Source organism: Macrotis lagotis, chromosome 1 (assembly GCF_037893015.1).
Source record: "Macrotis lagotis isolate mMagLag1 chromosome 1, bilby.v1.9.chrom.fasta, whole genome shotgun sequence".
Taxonomy (NCBI): domain Eukaryota; kingdom Metazoa; phylum Chordata; class Mammalia; order Peramelemorphia; family Peramelidae; genus Macrotis; species Macrotis lagotis.
In genome coordinates, this window is record NC_133658.1 from 326,700,458 (window position 1) to 326,715,491 (window position 15,034).

The 15,034-nt window shown below is 34.5% G+C and overlaps 1 protein-coding gene across 3 annotated transcripts in view; it reads left to right on the plus strand.

Moving 5' to 3' along the window:
- GOLGA1 (golgin A1) overlaps positions 1-15,034 on the plus strand; it is a 59,077-nt gene that overhangs the window by 12,183 nt on the left and 31,860 nt on the right. For all 3 annotated transcript variants that reach the window (XM_074211591.1, XM_074211593.1, XM_074211592.1), the window contains exons 7-9: positions 2,478-2,606; positions 3,705-3,874; positions 4,358-4,469. In XM_074211591.1, coding sequence (XP_074067692.1) covers positions 2,478-2,606; positions 3,705-3,874; positions 4,358-4,469 — 411 coding nt within the window. The remainder of the gene's footprint in view (positions 1-2,477; positions 2,607-3,704; positions 3,875-4,357; positions 4,470-15,034) is intronic.

A 15,034-nucleotide genomic window follows, 5' to 3' on the forward strand; every position in this document is an offset into this window, starting at 1 on the left:
TGCAAGGCAAATGGGGTTAAGTGGCTTGCCCAAGGCCACACAGCTAGGTAATTATTAAGTGTATGAGACCAGATTTGTTTGTTTGTTTGTTTAGATTTTTGCAAGGCAAATGGAGTTAAGTGGCTTGCCCAAGGCCACACAGCTAGGTAATTATTAAGTGTCTGAGACCGGATTTGAACCCAGGTACTCCTGACTTCAAGGCCGGTGCTTTATCCACTATGCCACCTAGCTGCCCCTCTGAGACCAGATTTGAACCCAGGTACTCCTGACTCCATGGCCAGTGCTTTATCCACTGTGCCACCTAGCCGCCCCAAGATTGAGTCCTACTGGTGGATCTGCCCCAATTGGAAAATCTCATTGGATTCTTGTTTTGCACTAGTTAAAAGCAGCAATACATAGAGAAGTAGTCAGAATGGAGAGTGTGCTCTGAGGTCTCATCACCAGCTTGATAAAAAAGAATCTCCCTGGCTGGGTAATGTTCCAAAAAGTTGACTGCCCCGGACAGGCCTTGGAGTGTTCTTTGCATGCTTTAAGAGGCTTCTTTTTAAGACTTGTGATGAAAAATGCCATCCACATCCAGAGAAAAAAACTGGAGTTTGAAGATCATAGCATACTGTTTTCAGTTTTTAATTTGTTATTTCTTTCTTGTGGTTTTTGCTATTGTTCTGATTCTTCTTTCACAGCATGGATAATATGGAAATATGTTTTAACATGATTGTGAATGTAAGATTGCTTACTTTCTTGGGGAGGGGGAAAGGAAGGAAGAAAATTTTACAACAATGAATGTTTAAAACTCTCCATGTAAAATTGGAAAAAAATAAAAATACTTTTAAGATGAAAAAAAGGTTTCTTTTAATCTCTCCCATGGAGACAAAGTTTGCTTTCAAACGTAGGATGGAAGAAACATTTTTAATTTCAGATAAACAGAAACATCAATTATTCCCATGTTCTCCTAATAATCAATTCTTCATTCTCGCTGAACATAGCTTCTCTTCAAGCATTGTGAAAGATGGAAATCTTCACTTATATCTAATGTGAAGTGGCTAGACTTAAAATTCCTCCACAGTAACTCTTAGTTGCCAGGAACTAGTTTTGAATACTACATAATTTGCACATATTATTGAGTTAAGCTAGTGGCTTTCTGAAATTATTTTCTCCCATGACTTGCCTTATCAGGCATAGGTCAAGCTTTAAAATAATGATTACCAAACTAATTTAAACAGTGAACATAAATAGAAACATGGAAGAATTTACTAGTGCTGGCCTTTTGGTCTTGGAATAAAAGACTGGCCAAGGAAATTTTAAAGCAGAAGAGGAGAAATTAATCATCAAAATTTTCCTTCCCCAATTAGTCATAATGTATTTTTGATAAACAAGTAATATAATATAGTGTGTGTGTGTGTGTGTGTATATATATATATATAAAATATAAAAAAAACATTACCAGCAAAATTTTCTTAATGAGCTCTTGTGACATGAAGTAGTATAGTTTTGTGGAACATAGTTGTACATCATATACTTAATAAGGTCACAGATTTTGATGATAATTGTCCTTTAAGTAAAGAAATTACTTAGGTCAGATTTTCTCAAATTAAAAGAAATGTTGCAGAAGTTATGGTTCTTAGCATATTGAAAACCATTGAGTTAAGTTGGTGAATTAGGCTTTATTTTTGTATTCATAAGATAGAGGAAGCTGTTAAATAAAATGTAACTTGGGTTCCCTTCATTTGATTCTCATTGGAGCTAATTATAGGACAATGAAAATGCTTGACTACGACTTTTAATCACTATAAAATATAGGCAATAGTAAATCTTATAGATGGAAACATTTCATTATTTGTGATCCTGTACAGCAATTCTTGGTCAACAGATTCATGTCTAATTGTTAGTTTAGCTAAAGTTCAACTTGAATATATTGTAATTTTTAAAGACATTCAGTCATGGGGCGGCTAGGTGGCACAGTGGATAGAGTACCTGCCCTGCAGTCAGGAGTACCTGAGCTCAAATCCCTCCTCAGACACTTAATAATTACCTAGCTGTGTGGCCTTGGGCAAGCCATTAACTCAATTGCCTAGCAAAAAAAACCCCCAAAAAACAAAACAAAACAAAAAAAGACATTCAGTCACGATCTAGTAATTAGTCAACCTAGTTCAGGATGTCATTGTGAATGAAAAAGGAAAATAGCTATTTGGAACTGATGGTCAAATTTAATTACCTAAGTGCTTCCAATAGTGTTATCTTCATCTACCTCATGACTGGCTATTTTATAAAATCTATTTATTTATCGATTGAATATTATTGCTAATTATTTGTATTATTGTTATCATAAAATATTAAAAGCTGTTAATGTTATAAAGCCATTAACATAGATTATTCTCCTAGAGACTCTTCTTTTAGGTAAAATTTCTTTTTGCAGGGGTGAACACCCCACTTCCTCCATCTTAGTATCTTGGATGGTATTTTGTTGTTTCAAATAGGATAAAAGACTTTTGGCAGCTCAGTTACAGGAAATGAAGAACCAAAGTTTGAATCTGTTTCAAAAGAGGGATGAAATTGATGAATTAGAGGGATTTCAGCAGCAGGAGTTGGCAAAAGTCAAGCACATGGTGAGCATCTCTATTAAGTACATCCACTATGCACTTAATAAAATGTTTTTGAAGAAGTAGATCTTACCTCAGGAAAGTTAAAAAAAGCACCAGTGGTTTCTCTCTAGTACATTACTATTCTGGTCTTTCTGGTTGTTAATACATATGCATTTTTGTTCATATCTTTCATGGACATGAAGATATTTCTGTGTGATACTCATGCTTGTCTTTTTTGCACTACAATTGATTCAACAAAAAACTATATAAAACATGTGTTGTCCAACCTTTTAACTCTTCTGGGCCACAGCATGTGAGAAAAATTTGTAAAGAGTCACATATAGAATTTAATATTTATCACAGGACTGTCCAACCTTACTTTTAAAAAATTTTTATTGAAACATTAGACTATATTTTGATTTGCCATTTTAGTGAGAGCTCTGCTATAGCTCAGCTTCATTTACTAAAGCATTTAGTAACCCCACAGGTTGCTGCATAAAATCACCCTGTGGACCACATTTTGGATAGCTCTGATTTATGACTACAATATAATACATATTACCAATGATTATAATAATAAATTGTAATAATGCTGCATGAATGGACTTTGAGGACCCTCTGAGCCTCAGGTTGAACACACCTGATATAAAATTATTTTGTGTGTGTGTGTGTGTGTGTGTGTGTGTGTGTGTGTGTGTGTATACACATACATATATAAATTTTCTTTGGGGCTTATAAGTGTACCTTGCTTAAATTTCTTTCCCCTAAAAACATAATTGGTTAAGTGTCCTCATTATCGATCCATGGTAACTATGAAAGTTAATATTTTAATGACTAAAAAATTTTATTGATAATTTTTATATATATCATTACCAATAAACTGCCTTACCCCAAAGAAATCTTCATTATAATGAAGAAAAAGAATTAAGCAAAAAAAGTTCATAAAACATTTTGTACCTTTGGTTCCCAATTCTGTACTAAAAGTTGAGAAGTGTTTCACCACCTGTTCTCTGAATCCAGAATTGGTTATTGCATGTAAATTGAGTTTAGTTGCCCTCTAGAATTATTTTTGTTGACATTATTGTAACCATGGTGTATATTCCTCATTTTGTATTTTGATAGCTTTTAAAAAAGGAAGAAAGTCTGACAAAAATGGAACAGGATATGGAGGCGAGAACCAGAGAACTGAGTCATGCACATGAGGAACTATTGGCCTATATTCGGCTGTCTTCAAATTTAAGCTGTGAACTGGAGATGTTGCAGAGGCAGTATTCAACGCTGAAAGAACAGAGGTTATTGCTTGGTCTGTGAAGCTGATGGGGATTGGTTTTGATGCCTTTCTGAATTTAGCTGACTTATGCTCTTTACCCAGTATCACCTTGTAATATTCTTTGAGTTCAGTTCATTCCAAAGGGACTGAATTCATTTTACTTTACCTGTGCCTCATGTGTAGGTTCAACTTTTGGTTGTAGGTTGGTGTCACCAGATCTAGTTTAGCTTGGGATCACAGGACAGCTATTGGCAGAGCTCCCTCTTCCCATAGTTTGATCAGTGTTGAGTAAGCATTTATGTCAGTTAGTGAAACTGGAGTAGAATTTCTCATAACTGCTTAGTTGGGTCCCATCTCTTCTTGTATCCTCTTTTAAGGAAAACAACAGGAATAGTCTCTGTTAATTGTGTTTCAGATGGGCATAAGGTTTTTGTATGAAGAACCTATTTTAGCTGAATTATCTAGATGTGTTTATTAATGCTCTGTGTTTTCTTTTCCAATAAAGGGCTCATTTGTTAGCTGCACAAACAGGTACAGAAAGTAAGATCACTACTTTGGAGCAGAGAGAACAGCAACTACAAATTTTCATTCAGCAGCTTTCTGTCGATTTGCAAAAGGTGAGTTATGAAAGAGAACCTGACTTTCCCTGGTTCACAAAACACAATACAACAGATTTAATTCTTACACATTACACTGTGAATAAAATATTGTGCTGACCATTGGGAAAGTATAAAATTCATATGGGTCAAAGTCAAGATGCTTACAATTGAGTTTAAGTATAGCACATACATTCTTTTTTTTTTAGATTTTTTTTTATTAAAGATTTTATTTGAGTTTTACAACCCCCCCCCCCCCATGGAAAGCAGTCTGTCAGTCTTTACTTTGTTTCCATGTTGTGCATTGATCCAAATTGAGTGTGATGAGAGAGAAATCATATCCTTAAGGAAGAAACAAAAAGTCTAAGAGATAACAAGATCAGACAATAAAATATCTGGTTGTGTTTTTGTTTTTTTTTTTTCAAAATTTAAGGGAATAGTCCTTGAACTTTGTTCAAACTCCACGGCTCTTTATCTGGATACAGGTGGCACTCTCCATTGCAGACAGCCCCAAATTGTCCCCGATTGTTGCACTGATGGAATGAGCAAGTCCATCATCCCAATGTTGCTGATAGGGTGTACAGTGTTTTTCTGGTTCTGCTCATCTCACTCCACATCAATTCATGCAAATCCCTCCAGGCTTCCCTGAATTCCTGTCCCTCCTGGTTTCTAATAGAACAATAGTGTTCCATGACATACATATACCACAGTTTGCTAACATTTACTTGATTTCCAATTCTTTGCCACCACAAACAGGGCTGCTATGAATATTTTTGTACAAGTGATATTTTTACCCTTTTTCATCATCTCTTCAGGGTATAGACCCAGTAGTGGTATTGCTGGGTCAAAGGGTATGCTCATTTTTGTTGCCCTTTGGGCATAGTTCCAAATTTCTCTCCAGAAAGGTTGGATGAGTTCACAGCTCCACCAACAGTGTAACAGTAGCACATACATTTTTAGGAATAATGAACATGTATTTCAGGATAAGTGCTGAAGAGAGGTGCAAAATCAAATGCTATATGCTGTCTCTGAGGGAATGCTATTTAGTGGAGGGATTTCAGAAGGCTTCTTTAGGAGGTGACATTTCATTTGGACTTCAAAGGATGTCAGTGAGGAATAAAACCATTCTTAGAATAGGAAACATTGTAGACTTAGAGGCAAGGGTGCAGGGCTATGGGGAGTGGGTGAGAACGATAGGTTATTCTCCTATCTCTGGGACTTTTCCAAGCTAAGCTTGCAGAAGCAGTAAGTTTAAAATTAGGGATTAGGTGCTTTGTTTTATATAGTATGTGCTTATGGAAGCAGTTGGTGAAAAATTCAGTGTTTGGTTGTGAATAATAAAACTACCTGACTTATATTTTAATGTTTACATAGCATTTTCTTTACAACCCTGTGGGCTAGGCAGTCTCTTTATTTTCTTCCAGTTGATAGATGAGGAGCCTAATGTTCATTATCATATCTAGTAAAAAAAAAAACCCAGGACTTGAACCCCAGTCTGTTGTTTCTATGCTCATTGTTCTTTTTCCTCTGTCACCATCTAGTTGAAGAACTGAATTTAGTTTAGTTGAGAGAAAGTGGAGTCTAGCATGGTTGTGCTTGTCCTGACAGATTTTCTGAATAATGCATTTTTACATGTTAGCCATGTCATGTCAGTAAAAGGAACCTCACTGCCTTTGACTTGAAAACAGAAAGCCTTCATGATCTTAAGAATTCAAAGTATTGATGAAGGTATCTCCACACTTTTGTAGAATTCAAAATTTTCCATTCTGATAATTTTAGTGATAAATTGTTTTAACAAATCTTATTCGTAGCTGATATGAGATATTTTAATTTTGAGAATTGGGGAATTTGGCATTCTTAAATCTTTAAAAATGCTTTTAAAAAGTAAGTTACTTTAATGATATTTATAGAGTAGTTTCAAGGTTTGCAAAAGGTTTTTTATACACTTGCCCTTTAATATTTGGAGAACAAGTATACCCATTTTAATGATAGTTTTTGTCCATATCTATGATTTTATTGCTGTAGAAAACTCTTAAATGAGCCTACTTACTGCTAATGCAGTTCTTCATTTCTGCAACTCAGATACTTAGGGAGGGCAGACACTAAACTGAGGGGTTAGTGAATTGACCAGGGTCACACAGTCAGGATGTATCAGAGACAGGGCTTAAATCCAAGTTGTCTTGACTTGAGTTCCAAAGTTATTTCATTATACCCTATGTCACTTTATCTTTTAGTGAGAGCAGATACAGTTTTAGCCATAGTTATAATTGTCTTCATTATTATTGTAGTGTCAGTAAACAGAATCTTCAACTTTTCTGCAAACCTGGAATGTGGCCAGGCCATATAGAATCCATTAAGTTTTGACTTAATTGGGATTACTAGGAAAGGATTTATCAGTTTCTTTTCAGAAGCAAGTCTGATCTCACCTTTCTTAAAAGAAAGCATTTCAGTTACTAGAAGATGAGAGTAAAAGCAACTCCTCCAAATATATGAAAGTTACATTTTTATATACTTAATAAAAATACTCACAGCTTATATCACTAAAAAAAGATCTTTATACACAAGAAAATAATATTTTGACTGAGGATTAAAAAGGGAGGGTAACACAAAGATCCAGGAGTAATAATCATTAAGGATCAAGTAATTATTAACCATGTCCTGTGGATGGGACACAGAATGGCAAAAACAAGGCAGCGTCCTTCTAAAAGCTGATATTCTGATGGGGGGAGACAATATGCAAATAATTGTGTACATGTACAATATAAGTAGGATGGATGGAAAATAATCTTAAAGAGAAAGCACTAGAAGTAACGGGAAAGATCTCTTGTAAAAGGTGAGAATTGAGCTGAGAACTTGAGGAAAGCCACAATGCCTGAAGTTCCAAATGTAAAACTTCTTTTTAAAACATACCACCAAAGCAGTAGTATCAAGTACGATTTAAGCATGATAAAACTGTGTTTTAAATGGCATTTTCAAGGGTCCATTTAAACTCATTATGGTTCTGTATATTTGAAAATCCACTATCATCTCTCCTAAATACAAAAAAATGAAAAAAATAAGATAAATACTTCAGTATTTCAAATTCAAGAATGACTTAAACCAAAAACCTTATTAGTCTTTTGAAGCTCATGGGTAATATCACATTATATAGCTCCACCAAGAAAGACATTAGACAGATCCTTCATCTCATAGAATCTCCCTCTAATAGTATTAAAATGTCAGTTGGAGATAATAAGTATAAAATTCTTATTGTACACCAAAGAAACAGATGGACAGCTTCCAAGCTTGAATTTGGAGGTCACAGTGAATATGGAATGATGGTGATATTTATAGATATTTAGGTCTCCTCTAGGTAATAAGATTAAAGGCTATGCCAACTATGTTGAGAGACTTATCATAAAATCAATACTGAAAAGGAACTACAACATTAAAAGCAATTAAGATCTTCACAATACCAATTTTTAATGACCATTTTCAAAACTATAAAATGAGCTATAACAGATTTAGAAAGTATCCTAAACTAAAAATCCAAACCATCTTAATAAAATTCAGGACCTACAAAGAGATTAACACTTTTGGGGTGGCTAGGTGGTGTAGTGGATATAGCACCAGCCCTGGAGTCAGGAGTACCTGAGTTCAAATCTGGCCTCAGAAACTTAATAATTACCTATCTAGCTGTGTGGCATTGGTCAAGCCATTTAACCCCATTCCCTAGGAAAAAAACCATAAAGACAAAAAAAACCCAAAACATTAACACTGTCTCACTAAAAAACCTATTATAAAACAAACAGATGTCAGTAAGCATTACAAACAATCACAAAGCTTGATAATAGATACAACTACTGGATTTGTAAAATATACCTGAAAGTGGTTTCCCTTTGCATGCAGCCTGTAAATTGGCTTAGATTAAAGCCTGGATATACCCTGAACGTGCCAACAGTGAACCTAAGAGATTGGTTTGCATCCTATTAATTTTACTCAATTATAACAAAGAGCAATTACTTTATCCACCTGTCTAAAGTCTGTGGAATGTCAAATATAAAAGAATAATTGTTTAATGACTTGATTCTGGACCATTTCTATCAACCTTATCAAGAAAAATAATAAGATGATAGTATTAACTCACACAATATGAACCGAACACAGTGGGCAATCCCCCTTAGGAAGCCATAAAAAGGTTAACATTTTCTTACTCGGTACAGCTAGATGGTGCAATGGACAGAGCACTGGCCTTGGAATAAGGAGGACCTGAATTCACATCCAGTCTCAGACACCTAATAATTGCCATTTATATAATTATTCTTCAGAAGCTATTTTTTGTTAACCAATAGATGACAAATACCTAAGTATAGACTTCACAAAATCTTTGAAATTTCACCAGATAGACTGGAATTGTTTTCCATTCAGACAGAATTATTACATAACTAAAAGAAAGTTTTTAAATAAATATCAACTTAGTAACTACATAATCTCAGCTACATTCAGAGAAAGTTTGTAAAGCATAGATATAAGCTGGAGAAAAATACCTGTGTGTGTGTGTGTGTGTGTGTGTGTGTGTGTGTGTGTGTGTGTGATTTCAAACATACTGACTGCCATTGAGGCTGTCCTGAATTGCTTTCATTGAACCTAAAGAAGAAATTCCAGGGTGGCTAGGTGGTGCAGTGGATAGAGCACCCACCCAGAATCAGGAGTACCTGAGTTCAAATCTGGCCTCAAACACTTATTACCCAGCTGTGTGGCCTTGGGCAAGCCACTTAACCTCATTGTCTTGTAAAAACTTAAAAAAAAAAGCCTAAGAAGAAATTCCAATCCTTCCATTTATTTGCAAAAGAGCAGTTATTTATCTACCCATGCAAAAAATGTGTAGAACGTTAAATATAGAAGGAAACTATCAAGGTAGTGACTTTTCTAAGACTATTTCTATTTGAACTCCAATGAAAAAGGTGAGAAGGACCAGATTAGGATCAGTCAAAACAGCTTTTATAACATGGTAAGATTGACAAGTTTTTTTTATTATGGATTTATCATTTGAACCTTAAAAAAGTCCTGTGAGATAGTTGGTACAGACCTAATGATTCATCTTGTACACACATTAGGAAAAAGGTGAAGGTGAAGGAGCTCTCCAGGCTCACACAGCTGCTGTGAGTCAGAACTGAGACAGGAATACAAATTTCCTGATCACTTCCATATCTTCCTGCCTTATTGAACCACTTCTACAGGCAGATAGGGTTGCCATATTCTCTCCTACAGCCTTATCATCACTCCTAGAAAAATGCTCAGAGAGCTTGCTCTGGACCTCTCTTGTCTGCTGGGCTTTCCATTCTAAGGTGAATGGGGAATGTTGTCAGGTAAAAACTTTAGGGGATGCCCAGTGGGAGGGGCCACTCCCCCATTCTTAGTCGCTTGCTTTTTCTGCCAGCCTGCTGATAAATCGATGTTCCTACAAAACCTAAAAGAATTACTTCCTAGACTTCTTTCACTTTATGTAATCCATACCAATCTCCAAACCCACCCCTTGCAAATCAACATATGCAAAGCCATGCAAAAATCTCATCCAAAGCATGTTCATTGGAACTATATTTGCTTCTTCAGAAGTAAATGTAGAAATGGAAAGGTACTGCAACAATTTATTGGTCCCTGTTCTGAATAACAAAACTAATGTCTGCTATTTTTTTAGTATTCTTATTCTTAAAATGATACCAAATCATTCTTTATCCTATTTCTAGGCTTTCTTTAATATCTGAGAATAAGTTACATCTTTTGTTCTATAACATTTTAGTTAATGGAGTCTTTGAAATATTTTTCATTATTTGTTTTACTATTAGAATCTTGGAATTTTTAATACTAGAAGGAGTTTCCCCCATTTAAAAAATACAGAATTCAGAAAACTAACTCTCCTTCCCAAAATTATAGGCCCAGCTTACCACAGCTTGTTCTGAGAAGAGGCTGGGCATGTTGCAGGCTGAGCATATGTCTTTGAAGCTTGAAAATGAACAACAGAATCAAAAGGTAGGGGAGTTTAGGTTAGCAAAGGGAGTGATAAAACTGAAATAACAAGAGCAGCAGCAATAATAATAAAAGATCATATAGTATTGTGTGGTAGAAAAGACATTGAATTTTTATTCAGAAATCCTGGGTTCAGGTTTGGACTTTGATTTCTTAGCTGTATGATTGGCCAAGTCACTTTACCTTTTGACTCTCCTGTTCTCTTATATAAAATGAGGTTGGCATGAGAACTTATCACTAAAATTAGGTGAGTTGTTCAGGCTTTTACCTAGATCCCAGGACCTGCAGCTAAGCTGGATCTCCTTCCTCATATCTACATTATGGACATGAGTTTTGTAAATTTGAAAACTATATAGAAATAAGCCTATTAAGTATAGTCAATTGCTCCAGCATTTATAGTTACAAAGTGTTGAATTTCTCAAAATCACCTATTCACCATGGCCATTTCTTTTTCCTTGGCTCAAACTCCTAGACCTGACCAAACTTGTAGGGGATGAAAAAAAACAAAAACAGACAAAAAAACACATCAGTGCCTAATGCAAAGGTTTTGAGGAGTTCAACTGCTGATCCTACTGCTCACTACACCTAGAACCTTCATTAGATTCCAAATTCCTCTTCTTTTTCCAAGTAAACTTTTTTTATCCTATAGAAATCACAACCACATCTCCAAGCTGTTATGCCAGTAGTCTTTGAATCTTTTTGCTGAAATGTCCTGGGTGTCACAGTAGAAAGCACTAGCTCTGGAGTCAGGAGGACTTGAGTTCAAATACAGCCTCAGACTCTTAATAATTACCTAGCTGTGTGACCATTGCTTTACAAAAAAAAATATCCTGGCTAATAGTTTCTGTAACCAAAAGCCGTGTAGAATCAGCTCACACCTGGCCATCATTTTTATTCTCTGTAGCTTCAGGAAAATGGAAGCATCCATAGAGTATCTAGAAGCCAATATGGCATAGGCTTCCCATCATAAAACTTAGAAAGAACTAGAAGGGAAGGGATTTTAGAAATTATCTAGTTTAACCCCTTAATTTTAATTTATTTTAATTCTATTTTATTTTAAATTTCAGATTCACTCACTTTCCCACTCCTTCCCACCCATTGAGAAAGCAAGAAAAACAAAATCCATTACAAATATGTAAAGTAATACAAAACAAATTTCCCCATTAGTCAGTCATTAAAATTTGATTATTTATAGTAATTATAAATAATCATATAAATAATTATGATAAAATATGAAGGAATAGTTTCATAAAAACCTCTCTTGCCCAGTACCAAATTGAACAAGTACAGCTGTGTAGTATAGTTTGAGATCTAGTATTGCTAGATCTTCTTCACTCAATTTTTTTTCACGAATGTCTTTGATAACCTTTCTTTATTCCTTCAAGTGAATTTTGCTATTGTTTTTTTCCAACTCTATGAAGTAATTCATTGGTAGTTTGATTAATATGGTACTGAACTAAATTACATAGTTATATTGACTTGGCCTAGCCATGATCAAATAACATTTTTTTTAGTTAGCTTTATTTGTGTGAAGAGTGTTATAATTGTGTTTATATAATTTGTTGTTTGGGTCTTGACAAGTAGATTCCCAAATATTTTAATAATGTCTCGGGTTATTTTAAATAGGATTCTCTGTCTCTTCCTGCTGGGTTTTGTTAGTAATATACAGAAATCCTAATAATTTGTGTAGGTTTATATCTATTCATTTGGGAAATTGGCCTGTAGTTTTCTTTTTCTGTTTTGACTCCCCCTAGTTTAATTAATAAGAAACATTGAGGAAGGGGAAGTTGGATGGTACAGTAGATAGAGCACCAACCCTGGAGTTAGGAGAACCTGAGTTCAAGTCCAACCTTATAAACTTAATAATTACCTAGTTGTGTGACCTTGGGCAAGTCATTTAACCCCATTGCCTTACAAAAAAAAAACAAAATGCACATTATATTTGTGTCCTTGGAGGAATTTGGTAGTTCTCTTTCTTTACTTATTTTTTCAGATTGTTTATGTCATATTGGAATTAAATGTTCTTCAAATGTTTGGTAGAATTTGCTTGTAAATTTTCTGGTCCAGGGTTGTCTTTTTTCCCCTTTGGGAGTCCACTTTTGACTTGCTCAATAGCTTTTTCCCAGGATTGAATTTTTAAATATTCTATTTCCTATCCTTTCAATTTGGACAATTTAGAATTTCATAAATATTTATCCATTTCATTTAGATTGTCCATTTTATTGGCATGAAATTGGCCAAAATAGTTCCTAATTACTTTTAGTTGTTCATTGGTTGTTAATTTACTTTTTTATTTTTGATATTAATAATTTGGTTTTCTTTAAAAAAATCAAATTAGTCAGTCACTTCTGTTTAATTGTTTATTTCTTCAAAAAAAATCCTAGTTTTATTTATTAATTCAGTTTTTAACTTTAAATTTTGCTAATATCTCCTAATTTTTCATTTCTATTTTGTTATTTAATGGGGAAATTTAATTTGATGTTTTTCTAATGAGTTTTTTTATTTTATTCACACTTCATTGATCTACTCCTCTCGTTTAAGCTCTGAAAGAATTGGAGTTATAAACTTTCCCCTTTGACTGCATCCCTCAAATTATGTTGTCTCACTGTTACAATTTTCTTTAATGAAATTATTGTTTCTATAATTTGTTCTTTGACCTATCCATTCTTTAAGTTATTTGATTTCCAATTAATTTTTAATCTGTTTCAAACACCCTTTATTGAATGTCTTTTTCTTTTTGCTTTATGGTTAGCAAAATCAATATTCCTGCTTTTCTGCATTTGTTTGTGAAGCTTTTATGCCATAATACATGGTATTTGTGAAGGTGCCATGTACAGCTGAGAAATAGAAATTCTGTTAATATTCTCATTCAGTAGTCTCCTTATAAAAGATTTTCCATATCTTAACTTTTCTAAAATTCTATGCCTTGTTCATTTTATTGTTAGATTTATCTTGGTCTGAGGAGGGATAAATTGAGGCCCTTAATTATACAGATGACCAAATTGAGATCCAGAAAGATGAAAAGACTTACCCAAGGTCACACAAGCAATAGGCAACAGAATAAGACTTCTGCTTTATCCTCCCATTAAACCTTCCCCTGCAGTATTTCATTTGATTTTCACAGAACTTTGTTAAGAGTTTGGAAGTAAAAACTGTTGCTGCCCTGCTCTTGTTTTAAGAACATTAGTAACAGCTCATATTTCTATAGCTTCTTAAAAGACTTCAGCCACTAAGTTCAGCAAATAACTATTTGAGATAATTTATTATTAATCTCATTTTATACAGGAGGAAACTGAAGCTCATGGAGATGAATTTACTTGTCATTCCCTGGTAATAGCCAGTAAATGCTATAACTGAAATTTGAAACAGGTTTTAGTACTCCCAAATTCAGTGTCACTCCTAGTACACAACACTTGGTAACTTAATCACTGGGTTCAAGTTCCCTCAACTTTAAGTGATCTCTCCCTTATATATAGTTTGATTTAGACCTCTCATGTACACTTAAAATAACCTATATAATTGTCCCCAATATATTATTCATATTTTCATTACTATTATTAATAATGCTTGTCCTGTTGCTGTGAATAGAGCACTGACCTTGGTTTCAGAAGGATAGGAGTTGGAATCCAGCCTCAGACACTTGATCACACTAGCTATGTGACCTAGAGCAAGTCACTTAACCCTGATTGCCTTGCATTTGGGGCCATCTCCAGTCATCCTGGTTCATATCTGGCCACTGGATCCAGGTGGCTCTGGAAGAGAAAGTGAAGCTGGGGACTTGGCTCAGCACTTCCTCACTCAAATTCAATCCATGTGTTTGTCATGGCACCTCCCTGATATTGTAGTTTTCTTCTAAAATGAAAGACAAACATCATTATCATGATCATCATTATTTTTATTATTAAGAATAGTAAGTTACTGTCAATGTTTTTTTTCAATTTAGCATGTTATCTCATTTGACCCTCAATGCTATGAAGAAAGGTGTTGCTTATATTATTACATACAAAGAAATGTACACTCAAAGCTCTCAAGTGAATTGCATATATCACTTAGTTAGAGGTGGCAAAAGTGGGGTTTGAACCCACGTCTCCTGATTCTCAATTTCAGCATCCTTTCTACTCTACTATCACATTTCTACAATCTTGAAGTCCTCTAGGGTAGAAACTAATTTCTACTATTATGATACTCTTTACCCAAAAGAAGCACTTTACACACACACACACACAAGAGCACTTCAAGGCTTATTGGGTATAATTGAATTGATAGCAGCTGAGACACATTATAAGACCCAAGGTCAAAAACCTTGCTTTAGCCATTGATGATTTAGCAATTGGTTGTAGTTAGACGAAGAATCAAATTTTTCCTAGTCTTGTTTCTTGTTTAGCCAGCTAGAACAATCTCGAATGAATGTGCTAATTGGAGGCATTTTCTTTTCTTTCTTTTTTAATATTTTATTTAATTTAGGTTTTCCTTATGTTCTGAAATTAATAAATGCTGTGGTCACAGATTAGATGAGAATATTGTTGGGTTTTTCCTGAATTTTGCATTTTGAACTTTATTAGAACTGTTCTCAAATGATA